This window comes from Sinohyriopsis cumingii, chromosome 11 (assembly GCF_028554795.1).
Source record: "Sinohyriopsis cumingii isolate HCF-2022 chromosome 11, ASM2855479v2, whole genome shotgun sequence".
Classification (NCBI taxonomy): Eukaryota; Metazoa; Mollusca; class Bivalvia; order Unionida; family Unionidae; genus Sinohyriopsis; species Sinohyriopsis cumingii.
The window spans coordinates 32,226,663-32,252,277 of record NC_142971.1 but is presented as its reverse complement, the minus strand read 5'-3'; the positions used below and the strand labels follow the sequence as shown (position 1 = coordinate 32,252,277).

The 25,615-nt window shown below is 34.8% G+C and overlaps 1 protein-coding gene across 4 annotated transcripts in view; it reads left to right on the top strand.

Moving 5' to 3' along the window:
- Positions 1 to 22,108, top strand: part of LOC149787867 (cyclin-D-binding Myb-like transcription factor 1) — a 61,599-nt gene extending 39,491 nt beyond the window's left edge. For all 4 annotated transcript variants that reach the window (XM_089974101.1, XM_089974098.1, XM_089974100.1 and 1 more), the window contains exons 12-16: positions 3,652 to 3,734; positions 8,193 to 8,318; positions 12,820 to 13,010; positions 14,887 to 15,055; positions 20,344 to 22,108. In XM_089974101.1, coding sequence (XP_089830227.1) covers positions 3,652 to 3,734; positions 8,193 to 8,318; positions 12,820 to 13,010; positions 14,887 to 15,055; positions 20,344 to 20,459 — 685 coding nt within the window. In that variant the 3' untranslated portion in view covers positions 20,460 to 22,108. The remainder of the gene's footprint in view (positions 1 to 3,651; positions 3,735 to 8,192; positions 8,319 to 12,819; positions 13,011 to 14,886; positions 15,056 to 20,343) is intronic.
- The last annotated feature ends 3,507 nt before the right edge of the window (positions 22,109 to 25,615 follow it).

Genomic DNA, 25,615 nt, shown 5'->3' with positions numbered 1-25,615 from the left:
TCTGCTAATTGCTGAAATCAGAATACAAAATGGTTAAATGTTCCCAAAATGCAAGCTGTACTGTTGGCAGGGTTATAAACCTTTATTATGAAAAAAATTAATATGAATTGCCTAACAAGCTGTGATTTCCATAGAAATTGGAACAGCAGTTTCCAGTTGACACTGATGTCAAGAAAAGTTATGCCATGCCCTCTTTCAAGAGCTATTGTTAATTTATTTGTAGCTCTAGGGGTCGTAACACAGAAGAGCTTATGGGATGGTCATTAGCACAAGTTTGTTATTGTTACTCTTGCTAAACTACTTTAATCATTACCTGAAATTTTATACACGCATTCATCCCCTGGTCATGTTTGTCCTAAACGAAAAAATGATGCTGCCCAGATATTCAGCCACAACAGCAGCCATCTTGAAATCTTGTTATTACTACTTATCCTGAATGAAGGGTCATATCAGCACAGGTTTTAAAAAAAAATAAAAGATGCCTTTTGATGTTGGTCCTAAACGTTGTTGTTGTTGTTGTAGGGTTTAATGTCATTTTTCAGCACAAGATAGGCTATACATGGTGGCTAGTATCATTGGTGGAAGAAGAACCCGGTAAATCCCTGGAAAGAACCACCGACCCATGAGAAGCTACTGGCAAGCTTTCTCATGTACCCACATTGGCCAAGCCCAAGACTATTACCCATGCAGACAGAGGTGAGATGGCAGTGATCCATAACAGTAAGCGCTTTAGACCACTCAGCCACTCAGGTCCCCTGGTCCTAAATGAAATAAATAAATAAAAATGAAAGTAAAATACTATATAAAAAGGTGCCGATCTGACATCCAATACTGTTGCAAGGGCAGCCATCTAGAAAATCTTGCTATTGCTACTCCTACTGAATGGATGGTCAAATCAGCATTGGATTTTCAGGCATTATTATGTCTAGCTGATCCTTAAAAAAATTGATGCCAATTTGACATCCAATATGGCAGCTCACAGCAGCCATCATGAAACTCTTGTTATTACTATCCATAAACAGAAAGTCATATCTTGAAAATATTGTTGTCTCTATTCCTGCCCAAATGGATGACTATGGTGGCGCTGTACAGTTTCGTAATTTTGCACAGGATTAGGATTTTAAAGAAAAAGTTTTCCCTGGCTTTCCTCACTGGTTATACTGGCTATTTACAAAAGACCTTGTATATCTTAGGTATAATTCAAAGAACCTTTAATTCCCTATATTTTGGTGTATGATTGATGGTTGTAATATGGGTTATAGAGTATACAGCTTGGCCTTACTCCAGATGTGCACCTTTCAAAAAAGTGCTAGCTCCACTTGGTCATTTTCAGTTCCTGAACTTCAGAGGTAAATTGTATAAAAAAGAGCTGATAACTTTCTTTACTTTTTCATATTTGGTAATTCATTCATTGCACTTTCAGAAGCAGGTATTGTCTAGTATGGCAAAATTCATTTTCCTTTATTTTAGTAGCTGCTATGGATAGTGTACTTTAGACTAATTAAGGCTGACTTTTTAGCACAAGGGAGCAGTCATTTTAGTTAGCAGTGTGTTTAAATCATGTACAATTTCCAAAAGTACAATATCCAAAGAAATATCATCCATAATACATTAATGTAGCATAGAGGTATGCCACCATTCTCTCCACTGTTCATGTTTTAAATGCAAACAACTTCACCTTACATACGTCACTCTCTCAAAAGTACATAATAACTGGTGAGCGCCCCCATAAAGAGGATATAGGTATTATTATTGTATGATTTAATTATGATTGTATGGCTGAAACATTTAAGTCGCAAGCATCAAAACAATCCTTTTGAATAATTCTCCTGCATTTCCCCCCACAGAACAGTATTTATGAGTGTCAGAGTCTCTAACAAGTCCAGCCCTACCCCATGATAAAAAGTGAGCTATTTTAAGAATGCACATTACATTTTGTAAACATAGCAACCAATGTTATGCTGAATGACAGGAACATGAAACTAGCCATAATTATTTTTGAGATGTCAACAATGAATTTTGAAAAAGGAGGGAACACATCAGGTTTATAAATGTCAATGGTTAAAGTGTAAAATATTTGCCTATTGTTTAATATGGAAGAAGCGAATACACTTTTTCATCATTTATTTTTTTATTTCATTGCAAATAAATGAAAAGAAACATTTCCACTATATATTTCTTTTACTTATTGCAACAGTTTTAAATTTAAGTTGACTCTATTCCTATATTCTAAGACTTCTGATTTCCCCATAATTAAGGTCACTACTCACACAAACATGCCTCATGGCAAATTATGTAAGCAAGAGCAAAATGAGCATAGTTAGCTTATTTTCATGCTTAACATCAATATGAATGTACCATTTTATTCAGAACATAATACATAATTATATGAAAATAACAAAAAATAATTGCATACATTTTTATATATGCTTTAAGGTGGCGCTCTGCAGTTTCGTAATTTTGCATAGGGTTAGGATTTTAAAGTAAAAGAATTTCCCCGGCTTTCCTCACTGGCTATACTGGCTGTTTAAAAAAGACCTTGTTTATCTTAGGTATAATTCAAAGAACCTTTAATTCCCTATATTTTGGTGTATGATTGATGGTTGTAATATGGGTTATAGAGTATACAGCTTGGCCTTACTCCAGATGTGCACCTTTCAAAAAAAGTGCTAGCTCCACTTGGTCATTTTCACTTTCTGAACTTCAGAGGTAAATTGTATAAAAAAGAGCCGATAACTTTCTTTACACTTTATATATTTGGTAATTCATTCATTGCACTTTCAGAAGCAGGTATTGTCTAGTCTGGCAAAATTCATTTTCCCTATTTTAATAGCTGCTATGGATAGTGTACTTTAGACTAATTCAGGCTGATTATTTAGCACAAGGGAGCAGTCATTTTAGTTAGCAGTTAGTCATCCACATTACATTAATGTAGCATAGAGGTATGCCACCATTCTCTCCATTGTGCATGTTTTAAAGGCAAACAACTTCACCTTACATATCTCATTCTCTCAAAAGTACATAATAACTGTATCAACATATTTACAGCAATAGACTTTTTATGTTACCTTGTTGATTCTAAACCAAAATGGTGCCAGTCGTGCATTCAATATGGCTGCCATGATATCAGTCCTAAAAATCTTGCCACTACTGCACCTGAATGGATTCTGACACGTGTTTTCATCAAAAGACTGCTAATGATATCCACATTGTCCTAACAAAAATAGTGCCAAGCTGATATCCAGTATGTGTACCACAGCAACTAATTTGATAATCTTGCTATTGCTGAAGAATATCAGAGATGGTTTCAACACTCGACAGTTAAAAGGAAGAAATGCTTTTACTTTAAATACCTGGAAATTCTTTTGCAAAATAGAATGTCAGTCCCTTTGGGTGTATAGTACAAAAACATTGATTAATGTGTAGAATAATTTATGTGTTTGGCAATGCATTGAAACCAAAAACCTTTATTGATCTTTGGATGATCAAATACAGTATCACTGATTTGTTTTCAGTTCTGGATATGATTGTATCACATGTGACACCTTTAACTGATTTAAAGTATGTGTAATAAAATGATTGTTGTGGTATTATCACAAAATAATTTTTCAATGACCAGTTAAAAATTGTTACTAAATTATCTTTTTATAGTGCTCGGTCTCCACAGTGGTTGAGAGGAAAGTGGTGGTCACTGAAGAGGCACATACCAGATTATCAAATTTTACCATTTCCAGGTGAGAGCTATAGCCATGAATGCCGATTTACATATTTTTATTACAATTTTATAGTGTATTACAGTAAAACCTGTTATGAGAGACCGCCCCCTCTGCCAACCAAAAGCGGTCTCTTAAGACAGGTGGTCTCTCATAAGAGGTGTGTGAAAATGGACTGGTTTTCAGGGTCAATAGTTAGCATTGTTGAAAAATAAATAATACCCATACTTACTGTACATGTATCATATCCTTTATTCATAAATCTTGTTAAATATTGCACGCATTCCTCTCAAAATGTCTTTATATAATAAAGATATACATCTATCAAACAACGAGAATAAAATTTATATTTCAACATCACATTAATATGTACAAAAAATGAACAGTTAGATATGATGTATATATCTTATTCTATACACTTTTTCACTTGTTTTTTAAGAAATCCATTATACTTCTTTGTTGACATGTTTTACTCAGCTGTTTGGTCTGAACATGTATCTCCATTTCTGAGCAAAGAAGCAAAATTTTGGGATCACCATGTTGTAAAGCATGTTCTTTAATCTCTTTTAAATGTTCTATGACTGTAGAATGTGAAATAACCTGAGGCAGAATTTCACCAACAGATGACTTCATTGTCACTATCACTGTCTGCAGTTGGAGAAGTACCAGATTTACCTCTCTGAAGAATATCCTTCTCCCAGTCAGGCCCTGGGAATACATTAGAAGTTTCTAGACTGTGATCCATATTGGCATATTCTTCCAATGTCATGCCATTGAGAAGAGGTTCCATTGATGGATGCACATCTTGTTCACTCTCTTTGCTCTCTGGCATTATGGCTTCAACACTTACAGAAAAGCCACACTTGGCAAAATACCTTTCAGTAGTGTATGAAGACAGAGCATCCCACAGAGACTTGATCCATAAAATGGCATCTAGAACAGTGACAATCTTAGATATTTCAGTTGCTGTAGAGCACTCATCCATTTTGGAAAGAATGTGTCGCAGCAGTTTCTTCCGATAATGAATTTTGACAGTCTGAATTATCCCTGCATCACAAGGCTGTAGTTTAGATGTTGTATTTGGGGGCAAAAAGACCAGTTTTACATTGCTAAACTGACAATCTGGGTGTGCACTGCAGTTGTCTACAATAATTAAAATGTTCCAATTTTTCCTTTTCATTTTATTGTTGACAGTTACAAGCCATTTACTAAAGATGTCTGATGTCATCCAAGCCTTTCTGTTGGATTCATAGGCAACACGCACAGATCTTAAATTATATGACCTAAAACATCTTGGGTTGCGCGATTTGCCTATAATTAAGGGGTCCAGTTTTTCTCCAGTTGCACTACATGCTAACAATAGTGTCAACCTCTCCTTTGCTTTTTTCCCTCCTTTGTGAACATCATCTTTCACCACTAGGGACCTGTCAGGAAGTCCTCTGTAAAAGAGTCCTGTTTCATCAGCATTAAAAATATCACATAGGTTATACCCTTCTGTGATGGTCAGTAGTCTTTTTTTTTTCCAGTTATCAACTGTCTGTAAATTCACATCAGCTGATTCTCCACTGAGCACACTTGCTGTGATATTGTATCTATTTTTGAATCTCTCCAGCCATCCGTTTGATGCAGCAAAGTCATCATAATTCAGTTCTGCTGAGACAATTATTGCCTTTTCCTGAATCACCTTTCCACTTACTGGTATGTTTTTACTCCTTGCAACACAAAACCACTCCCATACTCGTTCGTTCAGATCTCCGTAAACTGTCCGTCGTGTCATGGCATATTTCCTCTGTGCTTGTGCACCTTTCTGCCATTCGTTTCTAATGGACTCCTTGTCTTTGATTACATTTTGAACTTGCGTTTTACTGACACTTTAGCTGACTGCTCTTTTGTGAGCGGTCTCCCCTTTTTCATTTCTTTCAATGGCATTAAATCTTTCTTCCGGTGTTAAAATTTTTCTTTTTTTCAGTGGAGGTTTTGCCATTGTTATTAGTGTTGACGTTATAAAGACTGTTGGTTTTGATCAGGTTTTGGGGAAATGTGGAATAAATATATATTATCTACCAATGAATGAAACCAAAAGACAATCAACTCATCAAGAAACAATACATTTATTCTGAGACGAAGTTTAAATCAATAGTGTTATAGCTCGATAAACAAAGGTTGCGACCATCTGCACCCAGGTAAACAGATGGTGGCTTGGTGAAACACTAACAAAAGAAATAAAAAATAATTTAAAAAAAATCTGGAAATGATTCTCATTTACTAGTATTAAAGACAATGAGCTCATTCACCCTCCAGGCATTATGGATTAACTGGAAAGACAAACGATGTACTCAAACCTATACTGAAGCCCTTTCAAATGATTTCTCACTGGGACACAAGGACTACCGCCATTTTGTGAGTTTTCATAAAGATAAAAAAAAAATACAAACCTCTAAATTGACTGCGTATATCCATCATTACTCCCTTTGATGTTACTCTTACTGGCTATTCACATGACTTCGGCACTACAATGGCGGTTAGTGACATGTACTTTAGTCTGGTTTACTGCAGTTTACAAATGACACAGTATGCTGGAGTTGTAAATTTCACAAAACTGGTACTGTAGCAAAACAAATTCTTTTTAAATACTTTATTAGAGCAATCTTGACTATTTATGCAGTCTTTATCTCAATATATGGTTGTTCAACTATAGTGTTATTTAATGTGCACTTTGTTTGCATACTACATTTATCCTGAGCATGTCAATCTGTTTTGTTTTTTTGGCGATGCGGTCATTCATAGCAGTGTCAAAATGCATATTTTGCCAAGAAATCGCGGTCGTTGTTCGCGTTCAGCAGGTGGTTGTTCATAACAGAGCGTTTATATAGTAAAATCAATCTGTGCATTACGATTGTGGTCAGAAATGACAGGTGGTCGCTTATAGCAGAGGTCGCTTATGACAGGATTTACTGTATTAGAGGAGAGAGAAATTTTATTAACTACCTATAGTAAAGAAATATTGTGATTAGAAAACGTAAATGATGGTATGGCTAATTTTGGCTTAATGATTTAGACCCTGCTGTATCTATTGAGGTAGCTTATAGTGTTTGCTCTTGTTTGTCTATTCTTTCACATCACATTTCCGTAAGATTTAATTTCTGCTCAATAACTTTTAAAAGACTTCCAGCATTCAAGCCATATTAAGTGTGAGGCTTTACACGCAGAAGGCCTAGACCAAGTGTCAGCATACTAAATTATTTATACACAACACTCACTTTAACTAGTCTACATGTCTGACTTTCGCTGAAAGGTCATAAAATCAAATCCACAAATACAGAATGCTGTATTAAATCATTGTCGAATTCCTTTTTCAAAATTTGTAAAGTTCTTTGTCCTTTTCATGATGCAACATTTCAGTTTAACGAAATCCCATGCCTCTAAGATTTCATAAGAAGTCATATAACATTTCATGAGTCACTATCAAATTATAATGAATCTGTGACACATGGTTTCAAATTCAAGAAACCCATCTGTATTCTTGGAAATGTGTTATGTACAGTTACTATAAATGGAAAATAAGGAAAATATTCACCGTACATGTCCATATGGTCACACACATCGAAAATATAAGATCAGTAAACAGAAGTCTATAATAGATAAATGTACAGCAGGCAATAGTTACATGACATGAGTCTTGAATGTTGCTCGTTATTCTGTGCCTCACTCACTCCTGATGTTGCCAGATATAATCTTTGATATGAACTTGGAAACATTTTTTTTACAGGAACTAAACTTGTTCCCTATAGCTTATTTTGTTACCTGAGTACCTGGGTACCCCTTGGGATCTTTAGCTGTCTATTTAGAAAGAAAATATCATCAGTAATTGGCAGGATTTGGGGTAAATCGCTCAGAATATTGTTATGTAAGAAGTCCAGTAAATCATGCATTTAGATATCTTGATCAAACTAAACCATTACAAACGGTCTCACTCAGTCAAATTTAAATTGAGATCTTTGACATAATGGAGATCTGAGAGCAATGATAAAAGTTTTACTGACTTTTGTACTCCCCTGTTCTTCTACAGTTAGTAGCCTATCAGATAAAGCATTGTGTTTCGTGTTAGGGAAAATTATCATTAGCAACCAAATGTTCCAAATTATGTTTTCACTTTTAGCAGTATGAAAGTTGTAATATGATGGTGAAACACAAGTTCAACAGAACACGACATTGTGTTGGTCCGTATTGAGCTGTAGAATTGAATCAGAATTCTCATCAGGACCTCACATTTTATTTATCATCTCTACACTTACATTATTCATGGTAAAAATGAAATATTTTTGCTTTCCCAGTGAAAGGTGATTACTGACTAGTGCTTGCCATAAAAGTTAGTTTTATGTAAATTTCTTTATACTAACTGAGGATTTTAGGTCATTGGAAAATATTGTAACATCTTAATGGTTCACTCAGACTTCAAATTTTGTTCTCCTGTTTCAGAACTTTTGGAGTGTATGAAAACATTCCATTTGAACAGTATGCGATTGAGGGGCAGCAGCATCAGCAGTGGTGTGCAGAAATTTGAATTGGCACCAGATATGACGTACATTCCAGTTACTTTTGCAAGTCAGTCTCCGCAAACACAGCTTGTAACATTTATAAAGTGCAAATTGTGCAACTCTCTTTAACTCAGGCATGTTTCTCCATGAGAGAAAGGAACCGAACTTGAAACAAAATAATTGCATTGTCTTTCCCATTTGAAAAGACAAAAGATGCTTCTTATAAAAAAAATGGCCTTTATATGGGTGCATATAGAAAGTGTTAATGAAACTAATTAAAATTTATAACATGTATCTACACATAATGTATGATACTATAGCTGTTGACACAATATTTACCATTAAAGTTAATCTTACTTGTTACAGGCACTAAACTCTACCAGTTCATGGGACTTTCTTGGTGCAAACTGATGCATTTTATAACCTGGTGACTGTATAGATACAGATAATTCTTGGTTCAGTATTGTAATAGTATTTTAAAAGCATGTCTTTATGTTTTTTTTCTTTCTGAGTCTTGATTGATATTGACATTGCTTAGGCTTGGGTTTCATGTTACCTTTGATAACATTTCAGATTTATTTTGCCATTATTACAAGTTAACATTTACGGTAGTTCTGCCTCCATTATGAAGATTTTTTATTGGATATGGAAAGTGTTCTCTTCCAAGGATTAAACTGAAGAAAAATTTTCTTTCATGCAAATCAAAGCAAGTTTATGAATAGGCAAAAACAGTATGAGTACACAGCAAAATAGCACATGCAATTCAGCCACTCGTATGATTTGTGAGCATTTTCCATTTAGCAGGACTGAACCAGTAACAATCTTAATGTTCATGGGCATAATGAGTAGCCTAAATGTTCATGGGTATAATGAGTAGCCTAAATGTTCATGGGCATAATGAGTAGCCTAAATGTTCATGGGCATAATGAGTAGCCTAAATGTTCATGGGCATAATGAGTAGCCTAAATGTTCATGGGCATAATGAGTAGCCTAAATGTTCATGGGCATAATGAGTAGCCTAAATGTTCATGAGCATAATGAGTAGCCTAAATGTTCATGGGCATAATGAGTAGCCTAAATGTTCATGGGTATAATGAGTAGCCTAAATGTTCATGGGCATAATGAGTAGCCTAAATGTTCATGGGTATAATGAGTAGCCTAAATGTTCATGGGTATAATGAGTAGCCTAAATGTTCATGGGTATAATGAGTAGCCTAAATGTTCATGGGCATAATGAGTAGCCTAAATGTTCATGGGTATAATGAGTAGCCTAAATGTTCATGGGCATAATGAGTAGCCTAAATGTTCATGGGCATAATGAGTAGCCTAAATGTTCATGGGCATAATGAGTAGCCTAAATGTTCATGGGCATAATGAGTAGCCTTAATGTTCATGGGCATAATGAGTAGCCTAAATGTTCATGGGCATAATGAGTAGCCTAAATGTTCATGGGCATAATGAGTAGCCTAAATGTTCATGGGCATAATGAGTAGCCTAAATGTTCATGGGCATAATGAGTAGCCTAAATGTTCATGGGCATAATGAGTAGCCTAAATGTTCATGGGCATAATGAGTAGCCTAAATGTTCATGGGCATAATGAGTAGCCTAAATGTTCATGGGCATAATGAGTAGCCTAAATGTTCATGGGTATAATGAGTAGCCTAAATGTTCATGGGTATAATGAGTAGCCTAAATGTTCATGGGTATAATGAGTAGCCTAAATGTTCATGGGTATAATGAGTAGCCTAAATGTTCATGGGTATAATGAGTAGCCTTAATGTTCATGGGTATAATGAGTAGCCTAAATGTTCATGGGTATAATGAGTAGCCTAAATGTTCATGGGCATAATGAGTAGCCTAAATGTTGGTTAATCAGATAAATTTAACTATGGCCACTAACAGGAAAAGATGGATATAATGTAATGTGTTTAGATCCTGGGGTTTTTTTCTGCCAGAGGTACAAAAGTCTGTGTTGTTACAATTAGACACTATGACTGACCATGTTTACTTAACAATGTAAATAATATCTTCAAAACAGAATAACAGTTGTTTTGGATAGAAAGTAAGTCTTATGTGTTCAAATCGGTTTGCTTTTGAATGCACAAGTCTTACTTACATCAAAACTGCAGACACTTGGAGGGTCTACAATTTTATGAAATAAAACAAAAGTGCTAATGAGAAATAAATGTGTGAATAGTTCTTAGGAAAATCATCTGTTCACAAGCCGATGTTGATCAGATATTGAAATGAATTAGGTAGTTCTGTTAGCTGCAGAAAATAAAGATGGAAATAATAGAAAGTTGCAAAATATTATTATGAAGGATAATCAATACTTAGGAAGTGTGAGAGGTTATAAGTTATCTGGGAGATTCGTGGTTTACAGTTTACTATTATGAAATAAAAATTTTGTGGATTACTGGATCCTTTGAAACGTAAAAGCAAAGAACAGGGTACCTGTTTTGAACTAATTTGAAAGAAAAAACATGGTACCCCTCTCATACTTAAAAGCAATTAACAGCTTCCTGTCTGGGCAAACTTGCAAGCAAACAACAGGGTATCACTCTTGGAGTAACATGAATGTAAACAACAGGGTATCTGTATTTGACTAACTTCAAAGCAAACAACAATTTACCTGTCTTGGACTAACTTGCTAGCAAAACTATAAATTTCTGTACAGTCCTGATTGAATCACTTTTTGACATTATAGAGCTCAGAAGAAGGGTGCTGCTTTATAGCACATAAATGTGGCTATGTGATTAATGAAATAAGGTAGCAAGATTATTCTTGGAAAAGACAATTTCAACAAAAATTGTGTTCAAAGTGGACATTCAGAAAAGGTCTTTAACTGCAATACTGCACAAAAAAGAAATGAACTCCAGTGCATAGAAATCCAAGTTATATTATTAGACCACTGGGAATCATGTAAATGAAGAGTACAAATTAAAGATACAAAACAAAAATATCATGTAAATGTAAATTTGTAGGGATCACCAAATCACATGCTGAAGGAACAGAATATACAACAAAAAGCAACATGTATTTGGATATTAGTGTAAGGTCCATTGTAAATTGATGCAGGAAAGGAAGATTAATCGCTGCAGTTTTACATTGTGGCAAGTATAGTTTTCATTGAAATTAAAACCATAGATAGATGGGCATGTGTGTAACAATTGAAGTATTGTAAATGACATTAATGGACATTAGCCAATGGCAGAAAGATGGTCCTGGCAAACCAGTATATCCATAGCTTGATTGCATGATTGATGGTTTAGAGTGCCTTCATCGGGGATGGATAAATTCCTGACTTAACTGAATACCATAGAAATGTCCTTAAATTACAGAAGTTGACGATTGTATCCCATTATCCCACTCAGACAAGTTATGGAAATTTGTTCACACACCCAACTCTTGACCATTTTTGAAAACATAAAGAGATCTTGTTGAAATTACATTATTTCTTCATCAGATGCATTCCCTAATCTTATAAAAATAAATTTAGCATTGCAGACATGTGGATTGAATCTGTTGGATCTGGTGAACGTCTGAGCTCCAGTGGTATTCACCTCAATTTTTTTTCTTGATAAGAAAATATTTGTTTCTCGTTACCTTGTTTTAATGTCACCTGTTGCATGACCATCAACCTTGCAGCCTTCATGTTAAGGGATCAGTTTATTCAGCATATAGGGACTCAGCCATTTTTTCTAAATGAAGGATACCAGTTATAGATGTTGAATACTCAGAATTTCATCTTTCTATTACGAATTCACCTAATGTTAATGTATCAAGAAATGTATTCGATTAAAAAAAGGTAAAGTAATTTTTGGGTATATTATACCAGATCACATTTCTATTAAGCTCTTCCACAGCTCCCAAACTGTGAATATCCTTATTGATGTTTTGCTCTAGCTTAAACTAGTAAACATCTGGCATATAGGCACATATAGGCAGCCACCATATGCTGGGATTGGAAGGAATTTCTTCCCTTTTCCATGTTACATAGCCAGAAAAGACAACATTATCACCATTCCAGTAAGTCTGGATCACAAATGTAGCAAAGTTTATTTTTGTATGTTAACATGATCAAGTAAGTATTCTTGGAGAAACAAAATGTAGTAGCATGCGATTTTAAGAAATATTTTGCACATATTCTAATAAAAACTTTATGATTAAAAAATACTTGAAATTAAAACATTTTAACATAATAACATTATGACAAATTCAGTTATTTCTATTAATTTATTATATGACATTTCTTCTATTTGTTAATTTATAGCCAGTGGCATACTAAGGGTAAACGGTGCCCAGGGTAACAATGAAGGCACAAAGGGGTTTGAGTGCCCCAAGACCTCTGGCACCTGTCTGCCCATGCCCCACCCCCAATTAGTACATTACTGTTTACAACACACCTATTGTATAACTTCATATCAGTGGGGGAAAGAATATGTTTTCAAAATTAGTTGTTATGGTGAAGTGGCAAAAAAAATGTATCCATAAATCTAATGAGATTTACAGTATCGTGTCCATGGGTTTTGTCATTTGACAGAATTGATGTCATTTTGTATTCTAGATGTGACAGATGGGACAAGTGAGGAGAATGAAGCAGCACTACAGGCATTTGAAGTGCTGCAGCAGCTGCCATCTAGTTCTGGATCTGGTACTTTTCTCATCACCCAGCCCCAGGTTAATGCTTCAATATCCCTAACAGGGACGCAGATCGGGACTGACCACATCATTGTTCATACACTGCCAGTCACACAAGTTAGTTACTTATTATTTTAAAATTTTGTTAATTATACCATGGGTAATATTTTTTAGATACACATTCATACAATGTACAATATGTTTATACTTGAAAATCTGAATGACTTTTATTGCTGTCTATGTTTGCTCTAGGAACATTTAAATATTCGTCAAAATTCCTATACCTGAAGATTAACTGCATGCAAAGAAATTCAGGACTCGGGCAAAAATAAATCCAAGCAAACATCATGTTGACTTGATGCACACCCGATACAAAAATGGGTTAAAATGATGAAAATATTATGTTTGGAGTTAGTGGGTTTAAACCTCTTTAAAAACAGGGTCCCTGATATAAATATATCATAAAAGACAGTGTTTGTAACTTGATAAATTGCATTATGCACCTTACCTATTAAAGTAATATAGGTATCAATTTAATGTGGAGAAAATGTTCTTTTCAGTGAGCTATGACACATCTTTATAGTTTAGATCTGTGAGATGTTACGAGTCAGAGAAAGTCTAGATTATTGTTTATTATTTTTGTATGTTCAGACCATGTTATGCTTACCTTTATGTTCACTCCATTTTTGTGATTTAGATTGATTTTAGTTTCATGCTTGTGTTGGGAACCTGTGTAAAAAAGGAAATTAGCTTCCTATCTGAAATTACTTGACTATTGGCATATGCTTGATGTAAAGTGTGGACAAAAATGTAGAAATGCAGTGATATATTCTCAGGTGCAAATCTGCATCTGTTCTGCCCAGCAATGAGTAGATAGTAAAGATTACTTGGCACATCCAATATTTTTTACCCAGTCAGGATGAGAAAAGTGATTTTCCTCAGCCCCAAGAAAATGTGTCCTTGAGGCTGATACAAATCTGGAACCTTCAGTGATATTAATTGCAGATAGTGTGTTTTTGAATACGTTTCATAAGGAGGTCACACACCAATATCAAAATTTTAGTTCACAGACTATTTAGACTTGATGAAAGATATACAGGTACAATCTTATTATAACATCACAGTCAGCCCCATGAAAAAACATCATGATTTAGCTTGATTTTAGTTTCATGCTTGTGTTGGGGACCTGTGTAAAAAAGGAAGTTAGCTTTCTATCTGAAATTACTTGACTATTGGATAGTCGTATTGACATATGGTTTTTGCCAGTCATTTTATTTTATCATGTTTGTCTGAAATGAAAATGAAAATGTTGCCAATCTGAGATCCAGCATTGCTGCCACAGCACCTATCTGAAAATCCTTATATCACTTCTCCAAATGAATGGAAAGTCATATTGACATGATGTTTTCACCCGAGGACTTCTTAACGTGTCTAGTTCTAAATAAAACTCATGCCAATCTGACATCTAATATGGTTGCTACAGTGGCAATCTTGAAAACCTTATTTCTACTCATCCTGAATGAATTATCATATCAGAAGGGGGTTTTCACTGCAAAGCTTCTTATAATGTTTTCTTCAATTAAACTGTTGCTGGTGTGATGTCCATTATAAAGCCATCTTGAAATTCTTGTTTTCACTGCTCCTTTTAAACGGGAAGTTATTTTGACGTGGGATTTTCATGGTGTCTCTAGTTGGTCTTAAATTTAATAGATGAACCCTCAGTTTGGCCATCATGATGACTATCTTGAAAATATTATCTCAACTTCTTCCAACTGGATAGTATATTTACATGGGGTTTTCACTAATGGACTTATGATTTCCTGGTTGGTCCTAGGTGAAAATAATGCTATGTCTAAACTATCAAACATCATTTTTAAGTTTCCACAGAGTGCAGCCTCACATCACTCCAAACATGAGTAACAACAACACATACACATGGATTCATCTTATTTAATATTAAGCAGTTTGACCACATTATTATGTTGTGTTACAGTCAATAGGAGAGACCTGCATCAGTACAGATTCAGATGGTGGTATGGTAGGCCAGTCTGATGTTGTTGGTTCCACAGGAGACATCAGTGATCTGGTTATGCCTGCACCTGCCTCACCTACATTTGTACAGACCTCCAGCAATGATGGGGAACTCATGTCATCACTCTCGGGTATACATACGGTCACACACACACACACACAGAGATGACAGTATATATATATATATATATATATATATATATATATATATATATATATATATATATATATATATATATACAGGGCTCAAATTTAACACAAATTTCTTTGTAGCCAGAAGGACTAGTATATTGAGAAATTTACTAGTCCTGCCAAATCTTTACTAGTCCTTTTCACAAAACAATGTCACACAGCTTTCATGTACATTTACCAATTCAGTTTTAAAGTTCGCACAACCTGCAACAAACATACACTAGTTACACCACATAACGTTCCTTTCCTCATCAAAATTCAGCCATTCCCTGTCTTTTGTCCATTTCTTCTGAAACTTTCCATTATGCTTTTCCCTATCATAAGAATTATTCTTCATCATTCTCATTCAACCTTTGCTTTTTTCTGGTGGCTGAACACCTATCAAATGCCACATTTTGCCTGTCTTATAAGGAGGGAATTGTGCCTTGTTTTGAAATACGAGATGTTATAGTATAGCTGACGTGAATTATTTAAAGCAAGGAAAGGAGTGGCACAGTGACCTTTATATAAGAAAGTCAGAGCAAGAAACAGGTTTCAAAACACGTGTATTTGCCCCCTCCCACAATTAAATGGCCTCTCCCTAACAAAGACATAACTTCAGCAGATGTTCTGCATGATCAAAGCAGTGGCTGTTATAAACATTGTTATAAAATATTAGCATCAGAAGATAGTGTTAGTTTCAGCTTGGAAAAGGTGTGTTCCCATCAAATGAAACCATCTGACACTCAGTGCATTGTATTTAACAGCTCCAATTACGGTATGATAAGTCGTAAGTTTGGTAATTGTTCCTAATTAATCGAACCTCAGTGTATTGTTGAAATTAATAATAAGGCAGAAAATTTTCAAATCTTAGATGCCCATGCACAGAGATTTTAATTCCCAACAAATGTATGACATTCTGCTTGGATATCTCCACGTGTAGTCAATTATTTGTTCATTCTTGTAAGGGAAAAATATAAAACTATTCTTATCATCATAGAAAAAGTAGTTGTATGGAAAAGATGTGTCAATAACGTAATCGTAATAAATTGATCTAATTCTTATAATTATTTCGATAGAAATGTAAAATATGCAGTTTCCTGTTTGTGACTGTTGGAGCGTTTGGGTAGCAAGCAAATAAAACCCACAAACCTTAAACAAAAAAACGTGCAAACTAATTTCTTTGAATAGTTTTTGCAGCGTTCTTTTGTGTGGTATACCGTTTTGTAGTTTGTTACTATGGTCAAGTGAATAAAGTATGATACCACGTCATTTTTTCATTTAATTGGTTATCAGATTAATTAGGATCAATTACCAAACTTTCGTTATTAATGACGGGGCCATAATTTGCGCTGTTAAGTGAAATGCACAAAATCGGATGAATTCTTGTTATAGAAACGCACCTTTCTGAGGCAGAAATTTACTTCATCTTCTCATGCTAATATTTTATGACTGTGTTTACAATAGCCACTGCTTTGATTCTACAGAACATCTGCTAAGTCAAGTCTTTATCAGGGAATGGCGTAAGCTGACTATTGATAACCAAAACTTACTAGCAAATCAGACTATTAACATTATGAAAGTTACTAGTCCTACAGGAAATCTGCTAGCCTTGGGCTAGCGGACTACCGCTAATTTCGAGCCCTGTACATACATACATATATATATATAAACATATATGTATTATACATACATATATATATATACACACATATATACATTAATTTTTAAAAAAATTATTTTCAAAGTTGTAATGGAATTGTATATATTTTGAGTGACAAGCATTGCATATTCCATGTTATTCCTCTTGGTACCTACAACAGGGTACCTGAATTATATCCATGTAATTCATTATTTTAATGTTTTAAGAAACAAGGCTTAGAAATAGTTGTTTCTGTCAGCACACCGATATTTGGTAGTGGTTTCTTCAGTTTGAGACATTGATTGTATGTGATCTGGTATTGTTTTCAGATATGGTGTTTGAAAATATGACCATGTGCTCTAGATCAATTGACAGTTACTTCTGTTGGCTAACTTTAGCTAAAGGGATATGGCATATTTAAATAATAGGACCAATCACAATTATTGTTTTATACTATATTGGCTTGTGGGGTAATGGTTTACAAAAACTCTCTCATGCAAATCATACAGCTATCTATTTAGGCTAAGGTTAAATGATAATGTGAACTTTAATGATGCAGACATAAAATATAAACAAGTTTCTGGTCATGAAAATTTCTAGAAAAAGTATGAACAGGAAGGGAAAATAAGATAAAGGAGATTGATTAACTAGCTTTCATTTCCTGGTCTCAGTAGATTAAATGCTTGAAAATGATGAAAAATATGTATCATATGTAACATTCCATTAGTAGGAATAATGCTAAGTATTTTGTGCAGTTAAGAATAATTTGAATAATTTTCATGACAGCAGTTTTTGAGGGCAGTTTTTGATTGAGCAAGCAGAAAAATCTGCTAGGTAATCTGATTCTCAAAGCTGGTTGCCTAGAGACTTTAAATTTTATGTTTTCTACCCCTGTAGATCTGCATGTTTGTGTGTGTGTCATGTGTATCTATCCGAAAGTCAGAATATTCATCAGCAATAGATAAACATCAATCTACAACCCTTCAGTGGATTGCCATATATTATGTCATCATGCACTGATAATAACAGATTCAGATCCCTTCAATTAGGGTAATGTCCAGTGAAAGATCTTGTATATCAGGTACCATTATCAAATTGTTTGTTTGTTTCCTTGCTGGGGTTATATATATATTGCTGTTGTTGTTGTAGGGTTTAACGACGTTTTCAGCACAAGATAGGAAAAGTCATATCAGCATGGGATTTTCACCAGAAGACTCTTTGTATGTAGTTGGTTCTAAATCAAAATGGAGCCAATATGACCTACATTGTGAACACCTTAGCAACTATCTTGAAAATTGTATTAATTGTTAATCCTTAATGGATGGTCACATTGAGATTGAGTTTTCACCAAAAGACTTCTTATGATGTCTAGTTGGTTCTAAATGAAAGTGGTGCCAATCTTGACACCACAATTTCAATTGACTCGTCGTCACCATACAGTTGGGATACAGAATTTGAGCGGCAACCATTAGCAGCATTTGAACCTGTCTCTATGGATTTTGTACATACAATCTGGATGAAGATTGCACCAAAGTCATGTGAACTTGATCCAATTCCAACATCACTGCTGCTTGAGTGCTTAGATCCAGTATCGCCTTCACTAACTGATGTTATTAATACCTCTCTCACATCCGGGAAATTCCCATCATTTTTCAAAACTGCCATTGTAAAGCCTCTGCCTTTTTCTAATATCATTGATATACGTGCTATCGTGATTAACTCTAAAAATGATTTAGGGTCTCTGGTAACACCTAATCGCTTATTAATCAATTCAGTGTCTGAAAACGATTTAAAGAACTACTGCCCAGTTTGTAATCTCCCATTCATATCAGAAATCTTAGAAAAGTTCGTTCTATCCCAGCTTGTATCTCATCTAAATTCAAACAGTCTTTTTAGCAATGTACAATCTGCATATCACCCTTGCCACAGTACTGAAACTACTCTTCTAAAAGTAGTTAATGACATTCTCTCTGCGTTGGATAGTGGAAAGATTACAGTCCTCACCCTCCTTGATTTGTCTGCAGCATTTGACACAATAGACCATGATATATTACTTCACCATCTCCAGCATGTATTTGGCATTCATGATACAGTGTTACTGTGGTTCAAGTCCTATTTGGTCAACAGAACACAAATTGTATCAGCAAATGGAATACACTCCAGCCCAGGTGATCTATGTTGTGGTGTTCCACAGGGGTCTGTTCTTGGACCTGTTCTCTTCATTCTGTACACTCAGTCGCTCTCAAGTGTCGTAGATCATGATCCAGTGGCTCACCAATTGTACGCTGATGACACCCAAATATACAAATCTAGCCACCCAACTGAAGTTGATGCTACCAGCCAAGGTGTAGAGAGGTGCATTTCTGATGTGAAATCATGGATGAGTCCATTCTGATCACAACACAAAGACTTTCTCATTCATGTCCTTTACCTCAAACAATAAATATCAGCAATGCCAACATTAAATTCACACAATCAGTATGAAACCTAGGTGTTACTCTGGACAGTACTCTCACATTGCACCAATATATCATGAACATATGCTAGGCTGCATATCTTGAGCTGAGACGCATCAGCTCAATTCGCAAATATCTTTCAGTTGATGCCACTAAAACACTTGTGTGTTCACTGGTACTTTCAAGACTGGACTATTTTAACTCAGTTCTGTCTGGTTCATCTCAATATGTACTCCAGAAACTTCAAAAAGTTCAAAACACAGCTGCTCGGATCATACTTAGAGTACCACGAGTACCACAATCAGAGCACACATCCCCACTGCTCTGTACCCTACACTGGCTATCCATTTGATCCAGAATCAAACACAAAATTTGTTCTCTGTGCTACGTTTCACTGTCGGACTCTAGTCCAACATACCTATCCAATCTCACCCATGTGTAAACACCAGCAAGATACTTACGCTCCTCTTCTGACACTCGTATACTCATTATTCCCACTATGGAAACAAAGTTATATGGACAGCGTTCTTTTGCATACCATGTCCCAGCAACATGGAATGAATTGCCCACTGAACTTAGACACAAAGACACAGTGATCACATTCAAGAGGGCTCTCAAAACTCACTTATTTCGACTGCAAGAACAAACTTAAAGACCTAATAATGTTTCCTACCTGAAATATTCTCAGCATGTTTTTTATTTTTTAACGTTTTTCTAATTTCATGGTATTTGTTTTTGTAATAATATTATTATATGTTTTTTTATCTTATAGGTGTTGTCTAATGTTGTAAAGCGCTTGGAGCTTCTAAAGATTAGGCACTATACAAAGTCCTCATTATTATTATTATTTTGATGGCCAACTTCAGAATTTTGTTATCACTACTACTGAATGGATAGTCATATTGACATGGTGTTTTCACCACAAGACATTTTTTTATGTCTAGTCCTGTATGACCACATTGACAAATTTGAAAATTGTATTTATTGTTCAAGAATATCAGAGATGGTTTCAACACTCAGCAGTTAAAAAGAGCAAATGTTTCTTATCTTGTATTCTTGGTAATTCTTTTTGAACAGTAGAGCATCAGTCTTTTTGGGGGACTCTTGTTTATGATAAATGTTACATAAGAATATATATTGATTTTTGCAGATCCCATGCTCAATGCTGATGGAAATGATTTAATTGGCACCTCTGATACAGAGAAAAATCACAGTCATTCAGATGACCAGGATTTGCATGTTTCGATAGAAATGACCGACAGCTAGTGTCAAGCCTGGTTCCAGGAGCAGTCATGTGAAATTAAATCTAGATAGACATTTCCTTATACAGATGTTTGCATGTTACTTTGTAATGAAAATATTTTCACTTAGTTGTTTGATGTTAATAACTCTACAATTTGACTATTAAAAGTATGTATTGGGATTATCAGGTACACCAGTAGTGCAAAGGATTCTGTGTGTGGAGAACGTGCTGCAGCCTCTTTAGGCTCAGATATGTCCCAAATTTTATGAAATCTCATTTTTCCATAGATATTTATTCAGCAAATTTTCTTCTAAAGAACCTTATCTCTATTAATGCAGTGTTGCACCTCAGGTACAGGATCATTAATTTCCCACAATTTTTGTCCTTTGTCCCCCAAATCTTGTCCGCTGTGCACCTTGAGTGTACTTTTTAGTCAAGAAAAAGAAATAAGTGACTACTTTTTTTAATGTATTTTCTCTTCATATCTCAGTTGGTGACAGCAGTGACCAAAGTTACTAAAGGCAATAAAAACTGAAAGATGTCCATTGATGTCAAGGTTTTTGTTACTCTGGTGATCTGCAATGTAAAGTCTTTGACAGCTGCTAGTGTATTGTATATACTTACTTATAAGTCGAGTCAAACTGCAAGCAACCATAGCATAATGTGCCTGCAGATCAGGGTCTATTCTGCTTGTTTCAATGGTTACTCCTAACAAACTGCACAGATCCAGATCTGCCATCGCATGATCTATATATGGTAACCTGTTTGTTAGGTTGAAGCCATACCTCCAGCAATGGAGGTTTCATTTGTTTTTAGGACCATTTACTAATAAAAGGAGCACATTTACAGCTAATACTGAACCTGTCTTTTTATAAATGATTTATTAATTTGAAAAGAAAAGTAATTAAGCAGAAAAAGGGAATTATAAATGCTGGTAGATGAGTGAACACTAAAGCCGAATGAGAACAAGACACAGAATGGAAAATTCCATCGTGCAGCTCATTTCAAGTAAATTATATGTTAAAGAGTTACTTGAGCACTTTTGAGCAAATTTGTTACAAAAATGTAAGTGTCCAGGAAGAGCTGATAGTACTTCAGTGCTTGAATGGTTTCCAATTCATTCTTCAACATTAGCCCAACATCATGGTAAAATAATTTTGCTCAGTTTGAAATACATGCATTTGTGTCAAACTTTACATGTACATTTTGATACTCTCTCTATTCCTCGCAATTTGTTGGCAGTGATCACTAATTATAATGTTTACTATAGTTTGCAAATGTCATTTGGAATGACAGTGCAGACAAAAATGTTCTTTAAAATGCAATGAACAGGTGAAACTAGTCATTTCAGCATGCATCTTCAATTTTTTTAAGAAATGAATGAATAAAGAGTGACAAAAGTAGGACATTCATGACCTTTGTGTTGAAAACATCAGTGTTCTCATAGATGACATTATTTACACACACACATACACACACACATGAATAAACTACACATATGAATAAACTTTAATGTACTCTTTAGAAAAATTGGATGGCATTTGGAATCCATTTTAAGGATTTTGACACTGCCAGCAATTATGTTTGTAAATTTGTCTTGATTTTTACTAAAATTTTATTTACTGCTGTTATCGTTATGTTCTGAAATAAACATTTCATTACAAATTCACAACTCTTTTTAGTTCAGTCTGTCACATATGAGATTATATTAATGGTGATGTTACTGGTAAATTTGTAACCAGACTGGTCCTCTGGACGTCTTGCTTGACTATCTCAATGACACTTGTCCTAGACTCCAGAAACATGAAAATTGGTCTGGAGATGCAGCCCAATGAGCACTACTGCCTATTGCAGAATTAGGTCATTATGGGCCACATTATATATTCAACTGGTTTAGGTTACACTTATATTCGATGTTGATTCCAGAGACACTTTTTATGCTAGCAGTCTTTCCAGCGGCCTAAGTTTACCATCCTTTCCCCACTTTTTCTTCACATTTTGGTTGACTCCCATGTTTTTCAGTTGTTCTTTTTTCTTCAAAATAGCTCCACTATCCTTACATTTTTAAAACTTTTATGTTGACATTAAAATATTTTTATTGATTTGCTAACACATAAGGAGAGGAATCTGTTTTTCTCCTCATTATCTTTAATCTCCGTAATGTTTATCAAAAGGAAAGATTCGTTCTGATGAGATTAATGTCTTCAAATCCCATCTGACTACATGTTTCATGTGCTGTGATGCATACAGTTTGTGAGGAAGATGAGCTGAAGTGATTTAGAATCATTGTATAGTGTATTTCCCAGTGCAACATCAGCATTAAAATTTTAATGCTTTAAAATCAGCTACATAATACATGCAAGATATAAAGTGTAGTAGCATTGAATACAGATTCTTTTTTAACCATATCTATTGTTGCTAATTTTCTAGCTTTACAACTGTTTCTATATGGGATATAAAGCAATCATATTGCTGTATGTCGGTGGTTCCAACTGTTTTTGCTGTGACCCTAAACTGACCTCCAACAGGACCTGATGACCCTTTGTGACCCTACTGAGGACCCTTCATAACCCTGATTTGGGTCGTGACATAGGTTGGGAACCACTGCTGTATGTGTATAAAAACAGATAACAGTGATGATCTTTCTAATTTAAAAAGAAAATCTGATTCATTTTATTTGTGTTTTGGTGGGTGAAAAATTATGTACGTTCAGAAGATTAAGTTTTATTTATTTTTTTTCAAGGACACCAGTTGTAAAGAAGTTTAAAGGCACACAAATAATGATTTGCTTTCAGCAGGGTTCCTACAGACTGGAAAAAAGTTTGGGGAAAATAGAATGCTTTTTCTAGACTTGGAAAAATATTTTGTCCTAAAGGTCTAGAATAAGGATGGAAGTTTGGGATGCGGTGTGTTATTTAAATTGTTGCATCATGAGGTTGTATGAGGCATCAGCTGCTGGCAAGACGTGTGACCTATCACCTACTCATGATATTATAGGTAATACAGAAACCACATGCTCATTTACAGTGACACAGACTTCAAATACATGATGGGTCTGGAAAACGTCTGGAATCATATTTGCCTACTGTATTGACCTTGTTTCAAGTATCTGAAAATGTCACAAGATAGCAATGCACATAAACTTTAGTCAAGGGTAAGAAAGACTCATCTTAACAACACAATGGTTCTTGTTTTGTTTGCAGCAAATCAATTCACCAGAAGTAAGGAGCAAATGAGTCATGCTGAAATGTAAAGGGACTGAAAAAGTGATACTCAGCAAACTCAGACAGTTTTCATACCATCATTTGGAGAGAGTAGCGTATCTAATGGACATCCTAGAATAGTACCTAAATTCACAGCCAGTGGCTCTGCAATCAGAAACCCATCAGGAACAAGTTACCATGACAAAATAGCTGTTGTATGTATTGTTGCAGTTCCTGCAATGGAACCCCAGATTTCAATGTTTTCTGAATCAGTTTCTGAAGATTTTATAATGAGCACAAGTTATATTTCTTTGTTTCAGATGAATTTGGGGCCTCATGAAGGAAATCTCACAAAAATAAATAGCAGCAAAATGACATTTACCTTTCAGTTTGACAAAACAGTGAAAGATCGGGGAAAAAATGACTGTGATGTTCTGACTTGATTCTGGTTAGATGAGACTTGTTAGGTTGTAATTTGGTTCTGTTAAGCTGTTACGTTTGGTCATGGGAAAGGAAATGATGTAGGACAGGCACTAGATGGTATACTAACAGTGGAGGAAAACGAGCACCCTCCATCTCAGTTTATTTAATTAGTAAGTGATAGCTGTAATGTTCATAAGAGTGTAGTTCTTTGTTAATACCCGTATGAAAGGCTTTAGTTTTCCAGGGCTGGTACAGTTTTTTCCATGTGCTTTACATATTGTTCACATTGCCTTGTATTGGTATTTTGTGAGAATATTCAGAGCAGTTAGCTTTAGATCTGTTTCACCGGTTTAAGTTATACATTAGTCATAGGGAAGATTTTATGAATACTCCGATATAATTTGGAGGATGGTCTGTTTGTAAGGAATGTGCACTGCATATGGCTCACACTTTAACCAGTTCAGACAAAGACTTTGTTTGGATGCTTTACCTCAATAATTTCCGAAAGATTTAGAGGCAAGAACAAGAGAAGACAAATATGAGAACCTTCTCATGAAGAATGAAAAGTACAAAAAATTCTGTAATAGTTTGAAATACTGTGACTCTATAGACTTAAAATTAGTAATAGAAAAGTGTGAGAACCAACAAGTTTTGTAAAATTAAATGATTTATTTCCCTAGAATACAAAAGCAAAAATGAATAAATTACTTACAGTATTGTGAAATAAATCCCAAATAATCATAGAATTTTGAACTTGAGTCCTAATGATTATAGTTCTGAACAAATTTTATTCTAAAATAAATCCAATGCTAGTCCATGTCATGGTGATGCGCCAAAAGCCTTTTGTTAGATCACAATAATACAATCCAAGAATATATCCGTATTTGAGTTTTCACTGTAAATCCCGGTCTCTATTTCCAAGAAAGTTATTCTAAATACTTTGTATTTCCAGAGAGGAATAACCTGAATTAAATAAGTTGAATAAATAAATTCTAGCCCAAATGATATACTGGACACAACAATAATACAGCTGATTCTGCTCTGATCTTATAGTACAAATAAATAATTTTTCCAGCAACAAGAGTTTATACTCCTCTACCTGACCTCAGGTCACAATTAGCATTGTCTAAATTAAACTATTACCTAATGGAAAATTTCATTCTGGAAGGTTCCAAATGTTTATGTGACAAAATCTTAGTTATAATCAGGTCTGTTTCTAAAATTATAATAATGAACTTAGTAAATATGATGTCCTTGACTCAGGCCAAGATAAATGTTAAGCTTACCAAATATTGGCCAATATGATGTGTCACTTGTAATGTATGAGTGAAAAGGTCCCAGAGGATTGGATATAAGATGATAATGGAGACCTTAAGAGAGTTTACCATTATTAGAGCAAAATGTTGAAGATGTTAAGTTTGAGAGGAATGCTCTGGAGTTCTCATCTTGAGAATGTTGTCGAATGAGTTCTTTGTTTAGTTCATGGAAATGCAGATACTGAAAGACGTATCAACAAATAGAATGTTATTGATACAAGACCAAAAGACTGTAAA